Genomic DNA, 22,605 nt, shown 5'->3' on the forward strand with positions numbered 1-22,605 from the left:
TGAGACACAGTAAAAGCAGTGCTAAGAGGAAGACTCATAGCTCTGAGTGCCTCCATAAAGTAACTAGAGGGAGGATACATACACATCTGAAAGCATTAGTACAAATTTAAAAGCAAACACACCCAAGAGGAGTAGACAGCAAGAAATAATCAAATTCAGCAAGAAATAATCAAAATCAACTAAGTAGAAGCAAAAAGAACTATACAAGCAATTAGTAAAACCAGGCGCTGGTTCTTTGAGAAAATCAGAAAAAAATAGATAAACCCTTAGCCAGACTAACTAGAGGGCACAGAGATAGTATCCAAATTAACAAAATCCGAAATGAAAAGGGAGACATAACAACAGAAACTGAAGAAGTTCAAAAAATCATTAGATCCTACTACAAAAGCATATATTCAACAAAAAATGGAAAAATCTAGATAAAATAGATGATTTTTCAGACAGATACCACATATCAAATTTAAATCAAGATCAGATAAACCATCTAAACAGTCCCATAACCCCTAAAGAAATATAAGCAGTCATTAAAAGTCTCCCAACCAAAAAAAAAAAAAAAACCCAGGACCAGGGGGGTTTAGTACAGAATTCTACAAGACCCTCAAAGAAGACCTACTACCAATACTCTTTAAACTATTCCACAAAATAGAAACAGAAGGAACATTACCTAACTCATTCTATGAAGCCACAGTTACACTGATACCTAAACCACACAAAGACCCAACAAAGAAAGAGAACTTCAGACCAATTTCCCTTATGAATATCATTTGCAAAAATACTCAATAAAATTCTCACAAACTGAATCCAAGAACACATAAAATGATCATGCATTATGATCAAGTAGGCTTTATCTCAGGGGTACAGGGATGATTCAATATACAGAAATCCATCAACATAATCCACTATATAAACAAACTCAAAGAAGGAAAAAAACACATAATAATCTCATTAGATGCTGGAAAAGCCTTTGACAAAATACAACATCCCTTCATGTTAAAAGATCAGGAATTCGAGGCCCATGCCTAAACATAATAAAAGCAATATACAGCAAACCAGTAGCCAACATCAAACTAAATGGAGAGAAACTTGAAGCAATCCCACTAAAATCAAGGACTAGACAAGGCTGCCACTGTCCCCCTATCTATTCAATATAGTACTAGAAGTTCTAGCCAGAGCAATTAGACAACAAAAGGAGGTCAAAGGGATACAAATTGGAAAGGAAGAAGTCAAAATATCACTATTTGCAGATGATATGATAGTATACTTAAGTGACCCCAAAAAAAAATCCATCAGAGAACTCCTACAACTCATAGACTTCAGCAAAGTGGCTGGATATAAAATTAACTCAAACAAATCAATAGCCTTCCTATACTCAAAGGATAAATGAGCTGAGAAAGAAATTAGGGAAATGACACCCTCACAACAGTCACAAACAATATAAAATATCTAAGTGTGACTCTAACCAAGCAAGTGAAAGATCTGTACAATAAGAACTTCAAGTCACTGAAGAAAGAAATCAAAGAAGACCTCAAAAGACGGAAAGATCTCTCATGTTCATAGATCAGCAGGATTAACATGGCCATCTTACCAAAAGCATTCTACAGATTCAATGCAATCCCCAAAATTCCAACTTAGAGATAGAAAAAGCAATTCTCAAATTCATCTTGAATAACAAGAAAACTCAGAATAGCATAAACTATTCTCAACAATAAGAGAACGTTTGGGAGAATCACTATCCCTGGCCTCAAGCTGTACTACAGAGAAGTAGTGATTTAAAAAAAAAAAAAAAGGTATTGGTACAGAGACAAACAGGTAGATCAATAGAATATAATTGAAGACCCAGGATTAAACCCACACACCTGATCTTTGGCAAAGAAGGCAAAACTATCCAGTGGGAAGAAAGACAGCATTTTCAACACATGGTGCTGGTTCAAGTGTCAGTCAGCATGTAGAAGAATGCAAATTGATCCATTATTGTCTCCAAAAATAAGAGACAAAGGTCAAGTCCAAGTGGATGAAAGACCTCCTTATAAAACCAGATACATTGAATCTAGCAAAAGAGAAAGTAGGGAAGAGCTTCGAACAGCTTGGCACAGGGGAAATTTTCCTAAACAACACCAATGGCTCAGGATCTAAGATCAACTATTGACAAATGAGATCTCATAAAATTGAAAAGCTTCTATAAGGCAAAGAACACTGTCAACAGGACAAATGGCAACCTACAGATTGGGAAAAGATCTTTACCAACCCTACATCTAATAGAGGGCTAACATCCAATATATACAAGAACTCAAGAAGTTAGATTCTGAAGAATCAAATAACCCTATTAAAAATGGGTACAGAGCTAAACAAAAATATTCTCAATTGAGGAATCTCACATGGCTGAGAAGCACCTAAAGAAATGTTCAATATCCTTAATCATCAGGGAAATGCAAATCAAAACAACCCTGAGATTCCACCTCACACCAATCAGAATGCCTAAGATCAAAAACTCAGGTGACAGCACATGCTGGTGAGGATGTGGAGAAAGAGGAACACTCCTCCATTGCTGGTAGGATTTCAAGCTGGTACAACCACTCTGGAAATCAGTCTGGCGGTTACTCAAAAAATTGGACATAGTACTACCTGAGGACCCAGCTATACCACTCCTGGGCACGGGGAAGTGGGGAGAAGTACAGAGGGTCAGGAAATTGAATGGAGGTATGTAGCAATGGGGGATGGGGAACTGGGTGTAGCCATGAGAAAGCCCCAGATTCCAGGGAAGCAAAACGTTCCCAGGACCCAAAGTGGATGACATTAGCTAAAATACCCAACAAAGGGGAGGTAGAACCTGTAGAGACCATATCCAGTGGTTAGGCATGGCCCTCATTGAAGGATGGGATCACCCACCCATTTCAAAAAAATTTAACCCAGAATTGCTCCGGTCTGAAGGAAATGCAGGGACAAAGAGTGGAGCAGAGACTGCCCCACCTAGGTATCCATCCCATCTGCAGACACCAAACCCAGACACTATTGCTGATACTAAGAAATGCTTGCTGACAGGAGTTTGGTATATCTGTCCCCTGAGAGGCTCTGCCAGAGCCTGACCAATATAGATGCAGATGCTTGCAGCCAACCATCAGACTGAGCACAAGAACCCCAATGGAGGAGTTAGGGGAAGGACTGAAGGAGCTGAAGGGGTTTGCAACCCCATAGGAACAACAATATCAAGCAACTATATACCCCAGCCCTCCCAGGGACTAAACCACAACTAAAGAGTACACATGGAGGGACCCATGGCTCCAGTTGCATGTGTAACAGAGGATTGCCTTATCTGGCATCAATGGGAGGGGAAGCCCTTGGTCCTGTGGAGCTCAATGCCCCTGTGTAGGGGAATGCCAGTGAGCTGAGGTGGGAGTGGTTGGGAGAGGGGAGCTCCCTCATAGGTACAGGAGGGAGGGGAGGGGGATAGGAGTTTGCAGAGGGGAAACCGGGAAGAGGGATAATGTTTGAAATATAAATAAATAAAATAACGAATAAAAAGTAAATTTTAATTAAAAAAAGGAAAACTAAAAGAGAAATGAAATTTGGAGAAAAAACTCAGGGACTGGACAGGGGAGTAACTGGAAGGGAAGGAATAAGGGGCGCATTTGATGGAAACACTTGTGCACACTTGAATACTAAATAAAATATTAAGTTGTAAAAAGAATTATCCTCAAACAACCTCTCCTACCTTAAATTTTTTAAAAGGACTCACTTCCTTTTTTAACTTTTTACTGATATTTCGTGAGTTTCGAATCATGTGCCCCAATCCCACTCATCTCCCTCTTCCTTTGTATACACCCTCCGACCTTACAACTTCCCCCTGAAGAGAAAATAAAAAGCAAAAATTTTAAAAAATAAACAAAACAAAACATAGAATACATCTCATGGTAGAAGCTGTAGTATGTCGCAATGTGTCATATGGTATTCTCTTTGTCCACACATCTTTCCTTGCAAATGTGCATTGCAATGTCATTGCAACGCCTCTCGCTTTTGCTACACTATCAAAACTGAATCCTCACAAGGACTCCTTTCAGATATCCTGTAGTTGCCCTGTGTCAGGAGATCCTGCAGCTTTTATTCTGCAGGACTGGTCCCTTCACGTGCTCCAGCCGTTCATAAATGAGGTAGATGTTGGGGTGGGCCAACTCAAAGCCCTGGATCTGGACCTGCTTGTTAGCTGAGTTGGTTAGCCTGCCTGCTCTCCCACACTTGCACCACCAGGGCGAGCTCTTCAGCACTACTCCAGCTAACTCACCCAATGTTGCAGCCAGTAGGGGGCAGTGTCAGCTCTCTTTCTCTCATGCTCTTGAGAGCCACCAGAGCCAGCTCTACTGTGCTGCTGGTCGAGGTGCAGGGCTCATTCTCCAAGCGTTTCAGCCATTGAGAGACTGGGCTAGCTCTCCAGTTCTCACATCCTCCGGGCTGGCTTACCCAATTGCCTCAGGTTGGTAAGGGAGAAGGAGGGCACCTTCCCCGCACCCACACAACCTCACAACAGATGAGAAGCAGGGCCACATACCCTGCACTGTGCTGCCCAGGAGAATTGAAGCTCCCAAGCACTGTAGCTAGTAAAGGGCAGGACCAGCTCTCCTGCTCTTATGACCCTGGCGCCAGGTCTCCAAACTACCGCAGGTGGCAAAGGGTGAGAGTGGGGAAGAGTAGCACCCCCATGCCCACAACACCTCACTGCAGGTGACTGGCACGGGCCAGCTCTTCTCTGTCACACCCTCAGGACTAGCTCACCCAGATTCCTGCCTCCAGAGCCAGCTCTATTATGCTGCCCAGACGCAGTGCAGGGCCGGTAGTGGTCACTTCTTTGGGAAAACACCAAATGGCCAATAGGAGGCTATGCAGCTTCCACAGATTTAGCAGCAGACTTGAGACCCACGTTCATGCTTGAGAACACAGGGCTCATGGAGGTAAAGCTAAAGGCAAGGGATGGATTTCCATCACCAACTGAGCTGCCTGGTTAAGGACATGAAGATCAAGAACCTGGGAGGTGATCCACCTGTTCTTCCTGACCATCAGGGAATCTGTGGTTATTGACTTTTTCCTGGGCACATCCCTAAAGGCTGAAGTTCTAAAGATCGTGTTGGTGTGGGAGCAGACTCAGGCTGACCAATCAACCAGATTCAAGGCTCTGACTGCAACTGGAGACTACAATGGTCACTTTGGTCTTGGTGCTAAATCATCCAAGGAAGTAGCCATTGCCATCAGAGGGACCATCATCTTGGCCAAGCTTTCCATCATCCCAGTGCAGAGAAGTTACTGAGGGAATAAGGTTGACGAACACTACACTGTTCCATTCGAGGTGACCTTTAGCTATGGCTTGTGATGGCACATCTCATCCTTTCCCTAAGAGGCACTGGCATTGTCTCTGCTCCTGTGCCCAAGAAGTTGCTGCTAAACACCAATATTGATGACTGTTCCACATCATCCAGGCGCTTCACTACCACCCTAGGCAACTTTGCCAAAGCCATCTTCATTGCCATCTTCCAAGACCTACAGCAACTTGACCCTACCCCCACACCCAACCTGACAAAGAGGCTGTGTTCACCAAGTCTCCTTATCAGGAATTCATTGACCATCTTGTGAAAACCCACCACAGAGACTCCCTTAAAAGAACCCAGGCTCCAACTGTGGCTACCACATACAGGAGCATATACAACAAAAATAAAGTAAATTAATTAAGGCTAAAAAAAATTTAAATGTAAAACTTTAAAAATTAGAGTCCAAAAGACTACCGAAGCTGTCATGACCTACACAAGCCATAAGGTGGCAGCATATGCATTCTGATAATCCTGATGTCACCTACCCAACAGGAATCTTCCTCACAATCTAATCCCTTGTCTTCCCTGATGTGTCCTGTGTTGCACAACTTCTTAATTATAGAAAATAGCCTTCTAAACATACATTCTATCAAAATCAACACAGTCTTCGTTGTGTTTAGCCAATGTTTATGTCTCCTGCAGGCAAAACTTATCTAGTGATGAGTTAGCAGATTAATAATGCAGTAAGGGAGACAGACCGAAAAAGTCAATAATTATAATGTCCACAGTATGGTGATTGGAAAAGCCTGTTATTTTCTACAAAGGGTTGTAGACTTCAAGGAGATGCCTGAGGTGGAGCCAGGCAACAGGAAGCTCCTGAGATATGACACCTCCAAGTCTTGGGATAAGGTCTGGAGTTTCAGTGGGAAGTGAAATGAAGGCAACAATTTATTCAGCAACATCCAGGGGAGGTGGAAGGACTGGAGAACTGTAGCCAGGGACAAGAAAGGGACAAGCAGCTTTCTCAGCTTGGAATGTCAAGTTTCCCGGAAATCAGAGATTCTGAGCAGAGATGCCCATGTAGGAATGAGAGAAATGTGCAGACTTAACAAAGCTTATGAATGAGAGTTCAGAAGCCAGGTAGCTGAAGAGCCCTCACATGGATATGGGAGTAGCCCAAAGTGCAGGCAGGGCTTAAGATGGCCTTCAGGGTGGCTAGTCATCAAGACTTGGTGCGGACCCAGAGGTTGCACAATAGTCTGTAGTTCCTTACCTACCACCTGGGAGCTCTTTGGATTTGAACTTCCTGGCACCCTTGTCTCAAACTGTTCATTTGGGTCAGTGTACAATAGGATGTCTCTCAGGAGCTATCTGTGGCTACCTACAGACAGGCAGGGTGGTGTTGGGCCTGAAGGGCAACTTTGGTGAGGGGGATACTAACTTCCTCTACAGAAGGAAACAATAAGTAAGCCAGAAGTCACCAAAGGCCCTGGAGCACCCCCCAAGTCCTTCTGGACTACATCCAACCTGTCCACACAGCTAGAACTCCCATTTCCTTCTCTAGGGTCTAGAACAGGGAGTTTCCCTGACCCTCCTATTCATGCCTTCTCCCCAACCAGCTAGATGTAGCCCAGACTCCATAGCCAGTATTCTGATCTAGTCTGACCTCTTCTATCTATGCCACAACTGATCTCTTGAATTCTGCTAGGACCTGCCTTACCTATTTCCCTATGCACAAGCTCTTCCCATGAAACAGCAAACCCCTCCCATCCAGATCTACACCAGCACCCCAGGCTTGGACTTAGGAGGTACATCCTGTACACCAGTCATCTGTCCATCTAACTTCATTTCATCCAAGCCATTTCCAACCTCTTGGTTCAACCTGTCCAAATATCATCTCTTCTGCCCCAACATAATCTGTCCATATTAAACTTAGAACTAACAAAAGAAGTCTATGTGTCCAGATCTTGCCAAGTCCAGCATAGCCTTGGTGGGGACATATTGACATGGTTCCTGCCCTGGGACAGGTCCAGCAGACATAGGCCTCCAAGAGTGTCGATGGCTGCTGTGGGTATAAAGTTTGTTTGTATAATGTACATATTTTACATTCCTCCTTTAAGGAACATCCTCCCTGTTAATGACTCTTTGATAATTAAATAACATGGAGTCCAGGAGGCAAAGGTATGGGTAATAAATCAACAAAATGGTAAACACTGGGACCTTCAGGACAGCCCTCAATACTGTGGGAAAGAACTCTAAACACAAAAATGTATAATTTCTCAAATATGCAGGAAACCCAACTTAAGTTTACTTGGTTTATGTTTACAAAAACAGACAAATTCCTAAGTTCAGGAATTTGAGGAGCCTGTGACAGAGCAAGGTTAGGCCCAGGTGTGGTAGAAATGGTACTTTCAGGTCAGGTTCCAACCCAACCAGCTTAGCATCTATGCTTCACAGAGGCAGGCAGATCTCTCTAAATTCTTTTGTAATGTTAAAAGAAAATGTGTGCTTGCTGTATCCTAGGACTACAGAAAATCAAATAACCCCATTAAAAAATGGGGCCCAGAGCTAAACAAAGAATTCTCACCTGAGGAATACCGAATGGTTGAGAAGCACCTGAAAAAAATGTTCAACATCCTTAATCATCAGGGAAATGCAACTCAAAACAACCCTGAGATTCCACTTCACACCAGTCAGAATGGCTAAGATCAAAAATTCAGGTGACAGCAGATGCTGGCGAGGATGTGGAGAAAAAGGAACACTCCTCCATTGTTTGTGGGATTGCAAGCTTGTACAACCACTCCGGAAATCAGTCTGGCGGTTCTTCAGAAAATTGGACATAGTACTACCAGAGGATCCCGCAATGCCTCTCCTGGGCATATATCCAGAAGATGTTCCAACTGGTAAGAAGGACACATACTCCACTATGTTCATAGCAGCCCTATTTATAATAACCAGAAGCTGGAAAGAACCCAGATGCCCCTCAACAGAGGAATGGGTACAGAAAATGTGGTACATTTACACAATGGAGTACTACTCAGCTATTAAAAAGAATGAATTTATGAAATTCCTAGCCAAATGGATGGACCTGGAGGGCATCATCCTGAGTGAGGTAACCCAATCACAAAAGAACTCACACAATATGTACTCACTGATAAGTGTATATTAGCCCAGAAATTTAGAATACCCAAGATATAAGATACAATTTGCTAAAAGCATGAAACTCAAGAAGAACGAAGACCAAAGTGTGGACACTTTGCCCCTTCTTAGAATTGGGAACAAAACACCCATGGAAGGAGTTACAGAGACAAAGTTTGGAGCTGTGATGAAAGGATGGACCATCTAGAGACTGCCATATCCAGGGATCCATCCCATAATCAGCTTCCAAACACTGACACCATTGCATACACTAGCAAGATTTTGCTAAAAGGACCCAGATATGGCTGTCTCTTGTGAGACGATGCTGGGGCCTAGCAAACACAGAAGTGGATGCTCACAGTCAGCTATTGGATGGATCACAGGGCCCCCAATGGAGGAGCTAGGGAAAGTACTCAAGGAGCTGAAGGGATCTGCAATCCTATAGGTAGAACAACAATACGAACTAACCAATACCCCGCCCTGGAGCTCGTGTCTCTAGCTGCATATGAATCAGAAGATGGCCTAGTCGGCCATCAGTGGAAAGAGAGGCCCATTGGACGTGCAAACTTTATCTGCCTCAGTACAGGGGAATGCCAGGGCCAAGAAGTGGGAGTGGGTGGGTGGGGGAGTGGGTGGGATAGCACTGGAAATGTAAATGAAATAAATACCCAATGAAAAAAAGAATTAAGGGGCTGGGTTCACAGGATGTTGGATCATAGGGCAATCAAAAGGGAATCTGGAATAAATAACTGAAGTGATATGTAAAGAGAAAACTAGACTTTGGTCTGCATGCAATGAGCTAGCAGAAAGCAATAGCAGCTCTTCTTTAGAACTTTCTCTGTTGAGAGCTGAGCTGTCTGGAGATCTGCAGAGAGCTTAAAACAGCTCTTCAAGCATTTTTTGACTTGGTTGGAAGATCCAATATTTTTTTTTTTTACAGCAGCTTTTCTGACTTTGGTCAGAAAACCCATGAGCTATCCAGATAGCTTTTAGAATTTTTACTAGCAGAGAGAGCTGTCTCAACCAGAAAGTTTTGAGAATAGCAAGAAAAAGCTGTCTAGAACAGAGCAAAACACAGAGAGAGAAAGTAGTCTAGAAAGCCACCTCAGCAGAACCTGGGCTGCAAGCTTGGACCCATGGTTTGACTTCGAGTCATTTGTTTTCACTGCTCCCAGACACCCCTTCTCTCAGATCCCCTCTCCAAGCCAAGGGTGGTCATTGGCAAAATCTGATTGCAAAAATACCAACAATGTGAAACATCAGGTAACATCTTCTCTCCAACACCTACTAGTCCTGTAGAAATGTTTACCATTGAGAATTACCTACATGTATGCCAAGACACATAATTTTTTTAAATAATCATAATCTTCATCAAAGAATTCAAGAATTTTAAAGTAGAAAGGAAGAAAGAACTCAGTGGAATTGAGAAAGAGCTTAGGGAGAATGAGAACCTGAGTGATGCCCAAGAAGACACAAATATGAAGCAGAAAGGGGTGATAAGCACAGGCAGGACTTGAATGATAAGATGAGAACTCAAGCTGAAATAAAGATGGAAAATCTTAATAACTCAACCAGAAAACTCAAAGGAAAACTTTCTAAGTCTAATGAATCAGGCAGAAGATAAAATATCAGGACTCAAAAATAAAGCAGAAGACCTAGACGAAATAAGCAAGGAATATGAAGAAAAATTTAAACACAGGGAAAGAAACATACAGGAAATGCAGGATACCATGAAAAAAACAAATCTTCAAATTACAGCTAAAGAATCCCAAGTTGGTGGCATAGATCAAATCTTCAACAAGCTCATAGAAGATTTCTTTCCCAAACTAAGGAAAAGCACATCATCCAGATACAGGAAGCCCACAGAACACCAAATAGACAACACCAGAAAAGTAAATCCCATGATGTATCATAGTTAAAGCATTAAGTATACATAACAAGGTGTATCAAAAGCTGCAAGAAAAAATAAGTCATTTATAAAGGAAAACCCATCAGAATGGCAGCTGATTTCCCAATGGAAATTTTGAAAGCCAAAAGAACCTGGGACAATGCATTATAAGCCCTAAGAGATTATGACGGCCAGCCTATAGTAATATACCCAGCAAAACTCTCTGCCTATAGTAATATACCCAGCAAAACTCTCTGCCATGAGAAAGGAAAAAGAAAACCTTCTCACATTATAAACTGCCTTTCAAAAATTTTATATACAACAAATCAACCCTAAAGAAAATATAGGAAACACTATTTTGGGCTGAAGAGAGGACTGAGCATTGCAGAAAAACTGAGGAAAGAAATACAAAGCCATTATTATTAAAACATGAAGTCTACTGAGAACACAAACAACAAAATCAAACACCAACATCCCAATGACCACAATTAACAAAAACTTAAACAATAACCTTAATATTTAAATAATAACTTTAATATCAATGGTTTCAATTCTCCCATCAAAAGACACAGGCTTATTGAAGGAATCAAGAAACGAAATCCTGGCTGGGCTGCCTTGTCTCTGGCCTCAGTAGGAGAGGATGCACCTAGCTCTGCAGAGAAGTGCCAGGGCTGGAAGATACTCAGGGAGTCCTCCACTCTCTCAGAGGAGAGAGGGAGAGGATGGGGGAGGGACTGTACAAGGGGGGTGATGAGGGCAGTGACTGGGATGTAAAGTGAATAAATTAACTAACTAATAGAAAAGTACAATACTTAAAATTTAGAAAAAGAAACAAAATTCATCTGTCTGTTAAGAAACACATTAAGGTAGGGCTCTAAAGATGAATGCCACGTTAAATTAAGGATGAACAGATATAGTGCAATAAAATGAATCCTAGAAGCATCAAGCAATGCTATGTAAATCTGACAAAATAGACCTCAAATTACAACTAATCCTAACAGAAAAAGAGGGACATTTCATTCTATTAACCCAGAAATGTTCATGTGCAAAAGAAGAACAGGGACAAGAAAGTGGAACAGGGACTGAAGGAAGAGCCATGAGGGGACTGCCCTACCTGGGGATCCACCCTGTCTGCAAACACTGTTGCAGTCAAGAGGCACTTGCTGACAAGAACTTGATGTGTCTGTTCCTTGGGAGGTCCTGCCAGCAACTGACCAGTACAGATGTGGATGCTTGGAGACAACCATCAGACTGAGCTCAGGGACCCCATGGGGGAGCTGGCAGAAGGACTGAAGGCGGGGAGGGAGATTGCAACCCCATAGGAAGAACAACATTGGATGGCCAGACCACCCAGTGCTCCCAGAGTCTAGACCACCAACCAAGGAGTGTACCTGGGGGGATCCATGTTTCCAGACACATATATAACAGAAGATGGCTTTGCCTGACAGAAATGGGAGGGGAGGTCCTTGGTCCTGTGGAGGTGTGATGCCCCAGAGTAGAGGGATGCTGGAGCAGTGGGGCAAGAGAGGGTTGGTGGGTGGGGGAGCACTCTCTTACAGTCAAAGGGAATGGGAGAGAGGGCATATGTGGGATGGGGGATCTGTAGAGGCATAACTGGGAAGTGGGATATCATTTGAGATGAAAACAAATTAATAAAAGAAAAAGAGGGACACTTCATTCTAATCAAGGGATCAGTTAACCCAGAAGATATTCCTATCCTACACACGCATGGATCAAATTCTAATGTACCCAATCTCATAAAATGTACTGCTGAGTCTAAAGACATAGAGTATCATCCACCCAATAATAATAGATGATTTCAATATCCCACTTTCTGTAACAATCAGATCATCTGAGAAAAAAATTAACAGAGAAACATAAAAATTAATTGACATATTATATCAAATGGACTTAACAAATATCCACAGAATACTTCACTCAAAGACCAAAGAATATACATTCTACTCAGAAACACATGGAAGTTTTTCTAAAATAGACCACATCCTGGGATACAAAACAAATTTTTACAAATTCAAAAGTATTAAAATCCTCTTTGTATCTTATTTGACCACAATGCAATAAAACATAAAAATTAGCAGGAAAAGAATCAGTGAATCTAAAAAGTGGTTCTTTGAGAAGATAAATAAGATGAACAGATCTTTGGCCCAACTAACCAAAAGAAAGAGGAGTATTTTAAAAACGTGTACTCTGTTAATCTAGAAAACCTAAAATAAATGGATGAATTTCTAGGTTTAGCCAAATTACCAAAATTAAACCAGGAAGAGTCAACAACCTAAACAGACTCAACAAATGAAGAGATCAAAGTAGTACTAAAAGGCATTTCAGCTAAAAATTCTGAACTTTTTGTTTCTTTTTTTTTAATTTGATATTTTATTTATTTACATTTCAAATGTTATCCCTTTTCCCAGTTTCCCCTCCGGAAACCCCCTATCCGATCTCCTCTCCCTCTGCTTCTTTGAGAGTGCTTACCTACCCATCCACCCACTCCAGCCTCCCCACCCTCACGTCCCCTACACTGGGGCATACAGCCTTCCCAGGACCAAAGGCCTCTCCTCCCATTGATACCGGACAAGACCATCCTCTGCTACATATGGGGCTGGGGCCATGGATCACTCCATGTGTACTCCTTGGTTGGTGGTTTAGTCCCTGGGAGCTCTGGGGGTTCTGGTTGATTGATATTGTCCTATGAGGTTGCAAACCCCTTCAGTTCCTTCAGTCCTTTCTCTAACTCCTCCACTGGGGACCCTGTGCTCAGTCCAATGGTTGGTTGTGATCATTCGCCTCTGTATTTGTTGGGCTCTGGCACAGACTCTCAGGAGACAGCTATATCAGACTCCTGTCAGCAAGCACTTCTTGGTATCCACAATAGTGTCAGGGTTTGGTGATTGTATATGGGATGGATCCCCAGGTGGGGCAATCTCTGGATAACCTTTCCTTCAGTCTCTGCTCCACACTTTGTCTCCATATTTCCTTTAGGCAGGAGAAATTCTGGGTTAAAAATTTAGAGATGAGTGGGTGGTCCCATGCCCCAACCGGGGACCTTGCCTAACCTCTGGTTAACCACAACTACATGTGCTATCTGAGCAGCACAAGGAAGAAGGTGCTCAGGCCCAAGGATTAGCACATACAGAAAGCAAAGTGGGCAGGAGGGACCTGAACAATGAGAAAAGTCTCTAGGAAGACTGGAGAAAAGGCGTGGTGGAAATGCGAAGGGAGGTGTTTTTCCTAGTGGTGAATCCTGGACAAACAGAAGTAAGTGGTTCCTCCCTATGTCCTGGGGGATGAGGGTTGCCAGTAAGGAAACAGGATGATTCAGAAACTGTAAAGTGTTCCTATGTGTCACACTCTAGCATGAGAGGAGACCATGAGCAAAAACCTTCCTGGTGAATCCACAACCAATTATTAGACAGATGCAAATATTCATAAATCTTTACTCCAAGAAAGCACATGTTGAAAGCCAGAGTGCTGTATGAAAAGGCCCCCAAGAAGGGGATTATCTTCCAATGGAAAGAATAGAACAGCATTTGAACTAAACCATGAGAGCTGGGTAAGACGTCACACTGAGGGTTGAGGAAGGATACTCCTAAGGAGATTAGAGGTGGGTCTTCTGAGTCCGAGTGAAGACACAATGAAAAGAAAACCAGAGTAAGATGGGGTCTGTGCACAAAAGGCATGTGTGCTGAGCTATGCCATCTTGGCTTCTGTGAACAAAAGGGAGTATTAATTCAAGGGGAGGATGCATGATGCTCACAAGAAAGCTATAAAATAACAGTTATCACAGCCCTAAAATTCATATAAGAGCACAAGAGACTATAAAGAGCCAAACCAAGCCTACCAGCACTTCCACCCTCCTCCCCAGGATATACGGAAGACACTAATCAAAATGAATTCCCTATGCTGCAGGAATCACAATATCTAACTCCAAACCACACTACAGAGCCACAGTAGCCACAGAAACACCACAGTACTAACACAGAAGACACCATAAATTAGAACATAAGGTGCATAGGGCTAGGAAGAGAGCTTAGTTGGTAAAGTACTTGACACGAAAGCATGAGGAGTTTCGATCCTCAACAGCTGTATAAAACAGTCCTCATAGCCCTCGGTTTCTCTGGCTGCCCAGCCTACCTAAATCCAAGAAAGACCTGCTCTTAAAACATACAGATGGACTCATAGAGGCAAAGAGGGGGAGGAAGAGGGTGGATGAGATAGGGGAGTTGTGGAGAAGAAGGGGGATATCATTTGAGATATAAATGACAGAAATTATTAATTTAAAAAAACCCATAAGGTTAGCAAAAGACACCTGGCATCAATATCTGGCCAACACACACATATACCCAGACACACACACACAAGCACATATACACATGCACACAAGCATACATACACACATGTGCTTATACATACACACATGCATACGCATGCACATTCACACTTGAACACAATCACACATATACAAACATGCACACAAACACACAGTGCTTGTATACACACACAGTTATAGGTACACACACAATACACACATGCACATACATATTTGCACACACAAGCATACATACACACACATATACACACATACATATATTACTTCTACATACTCACAAGTGCACACACACACATTCAATCTGCCACCAGAAAACTTCTAGAGCTGATAAACACTTCCAGTGAAGCTGCAAGATATGCAATATATAAGGTCATCATAAAATATGTACCAGCAGTCATCAACTTTCTGAGAATGAAAAACATCACACTCACTGTACCTCAAAGAAAGAAAGAAACCTAACCATGGAGGTAAAATTCCTCTACAATGAAAGCTTCAAACCACTAAAAAAAAAAAAAATTAAAAGAAATAGAAGATGCTAAACAATGAAAAGAAATGCAATGTTTCTGGATTAGTACAATTAAACTGTGAATATGGGTATATTACCAAAAGAAATTTACCAATTCAATGGAATTCCCATCAAATGCCCATTGACATTCTTTACACACCTAGAAAAAATATGAACACAATGTATACACAAAAATGTATATGGACAGAAGAGACCACAGACAGTCAAAGCAAGCATGAACTTAAAGAACACTACTGGAGATCTTGATACCTGACCTCAACTTATGCTACAGAGCTGTAATGGCAAAGACATCATAAGTCACTGCTGGAGGGACTGCAAACTGCTACAGTCATTATGGATATCATCCCAGAGCACATGTGACATGAAGGTGAACAGGAGGCTACTGAAAGCCTCGAGGACAGGGAGGTCAGGGGAAGACAGAGGAGAGGATTAATAAGGTCAAATCTCATTAATAAAAAGTAAATAATATCAAACTTAAAAACTGAGGATCCAGAAATGAATCTGCACAGCTACAGCCATCTGACTAACTCTCAAAAAAGGAGCAGCACCCAAATATTAGGGGTTATAGATAGCTTTTATAAGAAACAGCACTAGGAAAACTGGATGGCACAGGTATGGGACGGAAACGAGCCAGGATATGGTCCACTCGGTCAAATGTGCCTAACACTCACGAAGCCCTATCCCCAGCTTCACATGATCTGAGTGTAGTGGCACACACCTGTAATATCAGAACTCAGATGTAGAATCAGAAGGATCAGATTCAAGATCATCCTCAGCTATACAGCAAGTTTAAAGCCAGCCTGAGCTATGTGAGACCTTTCTCCAACAAACCTCTTTAATGTTTTACAAATGGCAGCCCAACATTGATCCAGTGATTGATACCTTAATGTGATAGAATCTGACAGCTAAGGAAATACGATAGTGACATTACATCGAATTGGCATGCTTCTGAAAAGCAAAGGAAACCGCAGTCTACATAATGAGAGAGAATATTTGCCAGCTATTCATCTAACAAGGGATACACAAAAAAGTAGGGCAAGTAACTACCAAAAGAACAGATAATCCAGTCAGAAAGTGGGTAAATTCACTGGCCAGACATTTTTACAGATGAGCAAGTACAAACTGCCAATAAGTGTATGACAGATGTCCAATATCATTAGCCATTTCAGAAATGCAAATCAAAACTCATATTTCCATCTCACTCTAAACACAATAGATATCATCAAGAAAACAAGCAACAGACATAGTGACACATGCATTTAATCCCAGCACTCTGAAGGTAGAGGCAGAGGCAGGTGGGATTCTGTAAACTCAAAGCTACAGAAAAACCCTGTCTCAAAGAAGATAAAAGAAGGAAAAGAGGAAGGATGGAAGGAAAAATAAGGAAAAGGAAAGGAAAGGAAAAGAAAGAAAAGAATACTGGCATGAATATGAGAAAAGGGGAACTTGTTAGGAATGTAACTTAATCCAATTACTATACAAATCAGCGTGGAGATTCTTTATAAAGCCCAGCCTTGCTATTCCCAAGTATATAGCCAAAGGCATAAAAGTTATACAATAGACATATCTGCACATCTATGTTTATTGTGGAACTATTCACTATAGCCAACATATACAAGTCTGGGTGCCCAACAATAGATGAATGAATAAAGAGAATTGGTATACACACATAAGAAAGTATGCTGGTGAGGATGTGGAGAAAGAGGAACACTCCTCCACTGTTGGTGGGATTGCAAGCTTGTACAACCACTCTGGAAATCAGTCTGGCAGTTCCTCAGAAAACTGGACATAGTACTAACGGTAGATCCAGCAATACCTCTCCTGGGCATATACCCAGAAGATGTTCCAGCTGGTAATAAGGACACATGCTCCACTATGTTCATAGCAGCCTTATTTATAATAACCAGAAGCTGGAAAGAACCCAGATGTCCCTCAACAGAGAAATGGATACAGAAAATGTGGTACATTTACACAATGGAGTACTACTCAGCAAATGGGCAAATGGATGTATCTGGAGGATATCATCCTGAGTGAGGTAACCCAATCACAAAAGTAGTCACTTGATATGCACTCACTGATAAGTGGATATTAGCCCAGAAACCTAGAATACCCAAGATACAACTTCCAAAACACAAGAAAATCAAGAAGGAAGACTAACATGTGGATACTTCATTCCTTCCTAGAATAGGGAATAAAATATCTATGGAAAGAGTTGCAGAGACAAAGTTTGGAGCTAAGATGAAAGGTTGGACCATCCAGAGACTGTCCCACCCAGGGGTCCATCCCATAATCAGTCACCAAACACAGACACTATTGCATACGCCAGCAAGATTTTGCTGAAAGGACCCTGATATAGTTGTCTCTTGTGAAGCTTTGCCAGTGCCTGGCAAATACAGAAGTGGATGCTCACAGTCATCTATAGGATGGAACACAGGACCCCCAATGTAAGAGCTAGAGAAAGTACCCAAGGAGCTGAAGGGGTCTGCAACACTATAGGTGGAACAACACTGTGAACTAATCAGTCCCCCAGAACTCATGTCTCTAGCTGCATATTTAGCAGAAGATGGCCTAGTTGGTCATCATCAGGAAGAGAAAGAGAGAGAATATTTGCCAGCTATTCATCTAACAAGGGATACACAAAAAAGTAGGGCAAGTAACTACCAAAAGAACAGATAATCCAGTCAGAAAGTGGGTAAATTCACTGGCCAGACATTTTTACAGATGATGTTTTGGTCTAGTAAACTTTGTATGTCCCAGTACAGGGGAAAGCCAGGGCCAAGAAGTGGGAGTGAGTGGGTAGGTGAGCAGGGCGGTGGGAGGGTATAGGGGACGTTTGGGATAGCAATTGAAATGTAAATGAAGAAAATATCTAATAAAAAATGTCAAAAAAAGAAAGAAAGAAAGTATTCAGCCATAAAGAAGAACAAATTGTACCATTTGTAAGAAAACAAATGGACCTAGGGATTATCATGTTAAACATAATAAACTAGATTCACAAGACAAGCACTACATGTTCTCTCTATGTGAAAATTAAGGTTAAAGGAAACAGAAAATGCAAGCAAAGTAAGGGCTGAGGGTGGAACCCTTGATGCCCAGCCCGCTACCCCTGCCAGGCTACTAAAGAAACATTGCTTTCTGATGCATGTGTAAAGGGTGACTGAATTAACCCCTGCCCCCAGGAAAGGATGTGAAAGAAGACTATCAGAGAGGTACAAGGAGAAAAGAGGAATAGAGAGATGGGATAAGAAAAGAAAATAGAAGGAAATTTTTTATCAAAATATATTATATGCCTATATGAAAATGTTAAAATGAAAGTCGTCATTCTGTTTAGTTATTATAGGCTAATAACAATCATTTTTTTAAAATCAGCTACCTTCTAGGATATAAGTTCCTAGGGGACATAAATGACAACTGGGAATAGGATTTGGAAGAGTGACACTGAGAACCACTGAAGATAGCTCCCCTCTCAGATGCAAGGGGGAGAATGTAGTAGTAAATACCCTTAAAAAGAACTGGGATGTCTGAGTACAGCCCCTGCTAGGTCACATGCTAGCTAAATGATCTTAAGTCCCCTTCTGAACATAACATTCCTCTCCATTGGGAAAGAGCTACCACCTCTGAGGAGCTTCTTAACACTAATTCCATTCAAGAACGCCATGAGGACCCCTCACCCTTCCTCAAAGGAGCCAGGAAAACACATGAGAAGGCTCAGACCATAATCTCAGGGGATAGAGCCAGAATGATATGGCCACAGTGATTCCCCTGCCACCCTCTGTATATTACAAGTCAGGACAAGGAAATGAAAGGTATCAAAGATGGCAGGTAGGCTGTCTTACTTAAGATTTGGGCAGGGAAGGGTTAGGGGGAGGTTGGATAGAAGGGAAATGAGCCAACTAACCAGTTTCCTCCAAACAAGCTCCAAGCCCAGGGCTGGGAATTTCACAAAACATCAGAGCTGTGTGAACATTTCCTGCCCCACCCCAACTCCCTGACTGTCAGGGTTACCACACTGCTCACCTATGAAGCAATCTTTCCCAGAGATAACCATGTATCTAACAAGGAGCTGCCTATAAATACTGGGCTTACACTGCTCTTACCAACATCTGTGACTCGTTAGCCTTGGTAAGTAAGCTTCATCTTCCGTGGAGAGGAGTCTGCCTACTAGATCTTTTGTTCCTACCCTTGGCCAACTTTCCTCCAAGCCTTCCTCTTGAAGCCCTCCTAGGTTGATCTATTCATTTTATATCTTCCTTCACTTTTTCTAAGAATGTTGTACTATAAAATATTTTTGTTTTTTGCATTCCATTAATAGTCAAAATTCTGTTTTTGTGTATATGTGGAGGGAAGCTGTCTCTCCATTATGTAGCACCCTACCTGTTCTTTTTATTTTGTGCTCCCCTCCTTATCTTGCCTAACAGTGGCCAGAGACTAGGTCAGGGAAGCTTGGTATCCCATTCTTTTATTTGTAACTTTTGTTTCCCCTATTTTCAAAGAAGAGCAAGAAGATGGCCAACAAAACACCATCTCAGATGGAGCGCAGCATAACCACCATCATCAACGTCTTCCATCAATACTCTAGGAAGGAAGGAAACCCTGACACCCTGAGCAAGAGGGAATTCAGAGAAATGGTGAACGCGAAGTTGGCAACTTTTATGAAGGTGAGGCTTGGCTTGTGAGAGAAGAGGGTGCAATCTGCAGCAGTCTGAGAACAAATTCTAGCACCAGGGGCAGTAGGGCTCTGCCATTAGAGGCACTCAAAGTTAGCCATGAGTCAGGAAATGGTTCAGTTGAACATCTGCAATGTGTGGTGCCCTATTTGGGGCAGAGGGCTACAGAGATGATCTAGGAACCCGTATCCCAGTGTTGGTGACACATAACTTTAAGAACACAAGTGAATTCAATGACCTAAGAGTTGGGAGGATGGTGAGAGAGTTCTGTGGATAGTCTGGGCTGGGTACAGTAGGAATGAGTGACTATGATTTATAGATAGATAGATAGATAGATAGATAGATAGATAGATAGATAGATAGATAGATAGATAGATAGAAGAGGAAGAGGAAGAAGAAGAAGAAGAAGAAGAAGAAGAAGAAGAAGAAGAAGAAGAAGAAGAAGAAGAAGAAGAAGAAGAAGATAGATAGATAGATAGATAGATAGATAGATAGATAGATAGATAGATGATAGGTAGAAATAGATAGATAGATAGATAGATAGATAGATAGATAGATAGATAGATAGATAGATAGATAGATAGATAGATGGATGGATGGATGGATGGATGGATGGATGGATGGATGGATGGATGGATGGATGGATGGATGGATGGATGGATAGATAGATAGATAGATAGATAGATAGATAGATAGATAGATAGATAGATAGATAGATAGATAGACAGATAGACGAATAGATAGACAGACAGATAAATAAATAATAAATAGATAGTAGGAGCCAGGCAGTGGTGGCACACACCTTTAATCGCAGCACTTGGGAGGCAGAGGCACGAGGATTTCTGAGTTCGAGGCCAGCCTGGTCTACAGAGTGAGTTCCAGGACAGCTGGGACTACACAAAGAAACCCTGTCTCGAAAAAACAAAAAAATTAAAATTAAAAAAAAAATTTAAAAATAAATAGATAGTAGGTAAGGAGAAAGAGAGAGACAGAGAAAGAGCCTTTGAGGGAGTAATACTTTTGATGAAACCTAGTCCCTGGTTAAAGACTCAAGAGATCTTAAAACAATGAGATGACAGGTTCAGTTAGTTCCTGGAGAAGGAAGTTAAAACCCATTACCCTTCAGGATGGGTTTTATTAGGAGAGAGATCATCAAGATGATGAAGGCCATAGTCCAGCCTTTAGGTAAAAGAACTTTTATATTCATTGTGAGGACATTAAAGAAAGTAGCATGAAGTGAAAGAATAGCAGAGATGGCCACCATGACCAACATGGAAGGGGACAACTGAAAGGAGGGGGAGAGTGTCTGTGTGTGTGTGTCAGAGTCAGAGGAAGCCTTTATTTTTTTTATAACTTTTCCCCAGAGAAGTGTCCATAATATAGCTAGCCTCTGTCGGCTGGTCCCCTGCCCAACTTGGGACCAAGGAAAATCAGAGAATTGTCACTATGGGAGATATTAGGGGCAGAGATATCTCTTAAGTGAGTACATAAGACAAGCAAGATACTGATTCAGGGTAGATAGAGGTTGCACATGAAGCTATGTTAGAAGATACCTTCTCTGTGACCCCTCCATGGGCTCTACTTCCTATCTTGACATATTCTACCAGAACCATGGAAACAGTAACCTCAAACGTAATTTACTCATGAACTACTCAGGTTGTGGAAGGGGGTATTGCTTAGCCAGGGTGTCCCAGCAAGTGAGTGCAAGACTTGCAGCTAGATGATGGTCAGCAACCACATCTTGATCTTTTCACTTTATCTGAGTCTCCACCAACTTTATCACACCCTTTGTGGTCAGCAGAGCAAACTATGCTCTGCCCCTTTAAGACCCTGTGCTGCCTGGTTTCTTGGGTGCCTCCTCAACTAAGTAGCCTGAACAAGCTTTAACAACTAGTTGCCTCCCAGAAAATGACTGGGGTGGGGCATGACTGCAAGAGAGACTGAGAAGAGTAGGGGAAGAAAAATCCTCCAGGAGGGAAAAAAAAAGAGCCAACAACCTGTGTAGTACTGCACCTCAAATCAAATCCAGATTTATACCTCCTCTCCTCTACTCCCAAGGCCAACAACCTACAAAAATGACCTACCTTTTAGAAGGTGTTTCCATTTCTATTTGTTAAAGTAATTATAAGGATAAACAATGGGTATTTCTATATTTACTAATTGCCTGGCCTTTGAGATAGGAGAGTCCTAGTGCCCAAGGGAGAGGGCTTTCTGGGGAAAAAATGAAAAGTGTTTAGCAAATTTTTAGCATCTGCTCCATCATGAGCACTCAGTACGTTATTCTTATTCTCAAATCTAACCCTTTGGGGTAGGTTTTCCTGTGCCTTTGCTATCTAGACACTCCCTGTGCTTCAGAGTTCTCTTCCTTAGCCCTAACAGCCTCCTCTATTTCACCCACAGAAAGAGAAGAGAAATGAAGCACTCATAAATGACATCATGGAGGACCTGGACACAAACCAGGACAATCAGCTGAGCTTTGAGGAGTGTATGATGCTGATGGCAAAGTTGATCTTTGCCTGTCATGAGAAGCTGCATGAGAACAACCCACGTGGGCATGGCCACAGCCATGGCAAAGGCTGTGGGAAGTAATTAAGAGGTCAGCCATGTGACAGCTGCCCAACCAAGTCTAAAGGGAATGGCTTACTAAATGGCCTTTGTTCTGGGAAATGATAAGATAAATAATAAATAAGTCTTTATCCATTCCATCGTTCTGCATGTTGTTTCTGCCTCCTTTCACACATGTTCTTCCC

At 42.0% G+C, this 22,605-nt stretch overlaps 1 protein-coding gene and 1 pseudogene across 1 annotated transcript; both read left to right on the forward strand.

Moving 5' to 3' along the window:
• The first annotated feature begins 4,959 nt into the window (after positions 1-4,959).
• On the forward strand, positions 4,960-5,708 carry LOC110291865 (small ribosomal subunit protein uS5 pseudogene; annotated as a pseudogene).
• A 13,589-nt stretch (positions 5,709-19,297) lies between these two features.
• On the forward strand, positions 19,298-22,546 carry LOC110291769 (protein S100-A9). The gene is made up of 3 exons (XM_021159040.2): positions 19,298-19,310; positions 19,682-19,846; positions 22,256-22,546. Exons 2-3 carry the CDS (start codon positions 19,694-19,696, stop codon positions 22,442-22,444), a joined length of 342 nt encoding a protein of 113 aa, XP_021014699.1. The 5' UTR covers positions 19,298-19,310; positions 19,682-19,693; the 3' UTR covers positions 22,445-22,546.
• The last annotated feature ends 59 nt before the right edge of the window (positions 22,547-22,605 follow it).

This window comes from Mus caroli, unplaced genomic scaffold (assembly GCF_978045245.1).
Source record: "Mus caroli unplaced genomic scaffold, Mus_caroli_1 scaffold_3, whole genome shotgun sequence".
Classification (NCBI taxonomy): domain Eukaryota; kingdom Metazoa; phylum Chordata; class Mammalia; order Rodentia; family Muridae; genus Mus; species Mus caroli.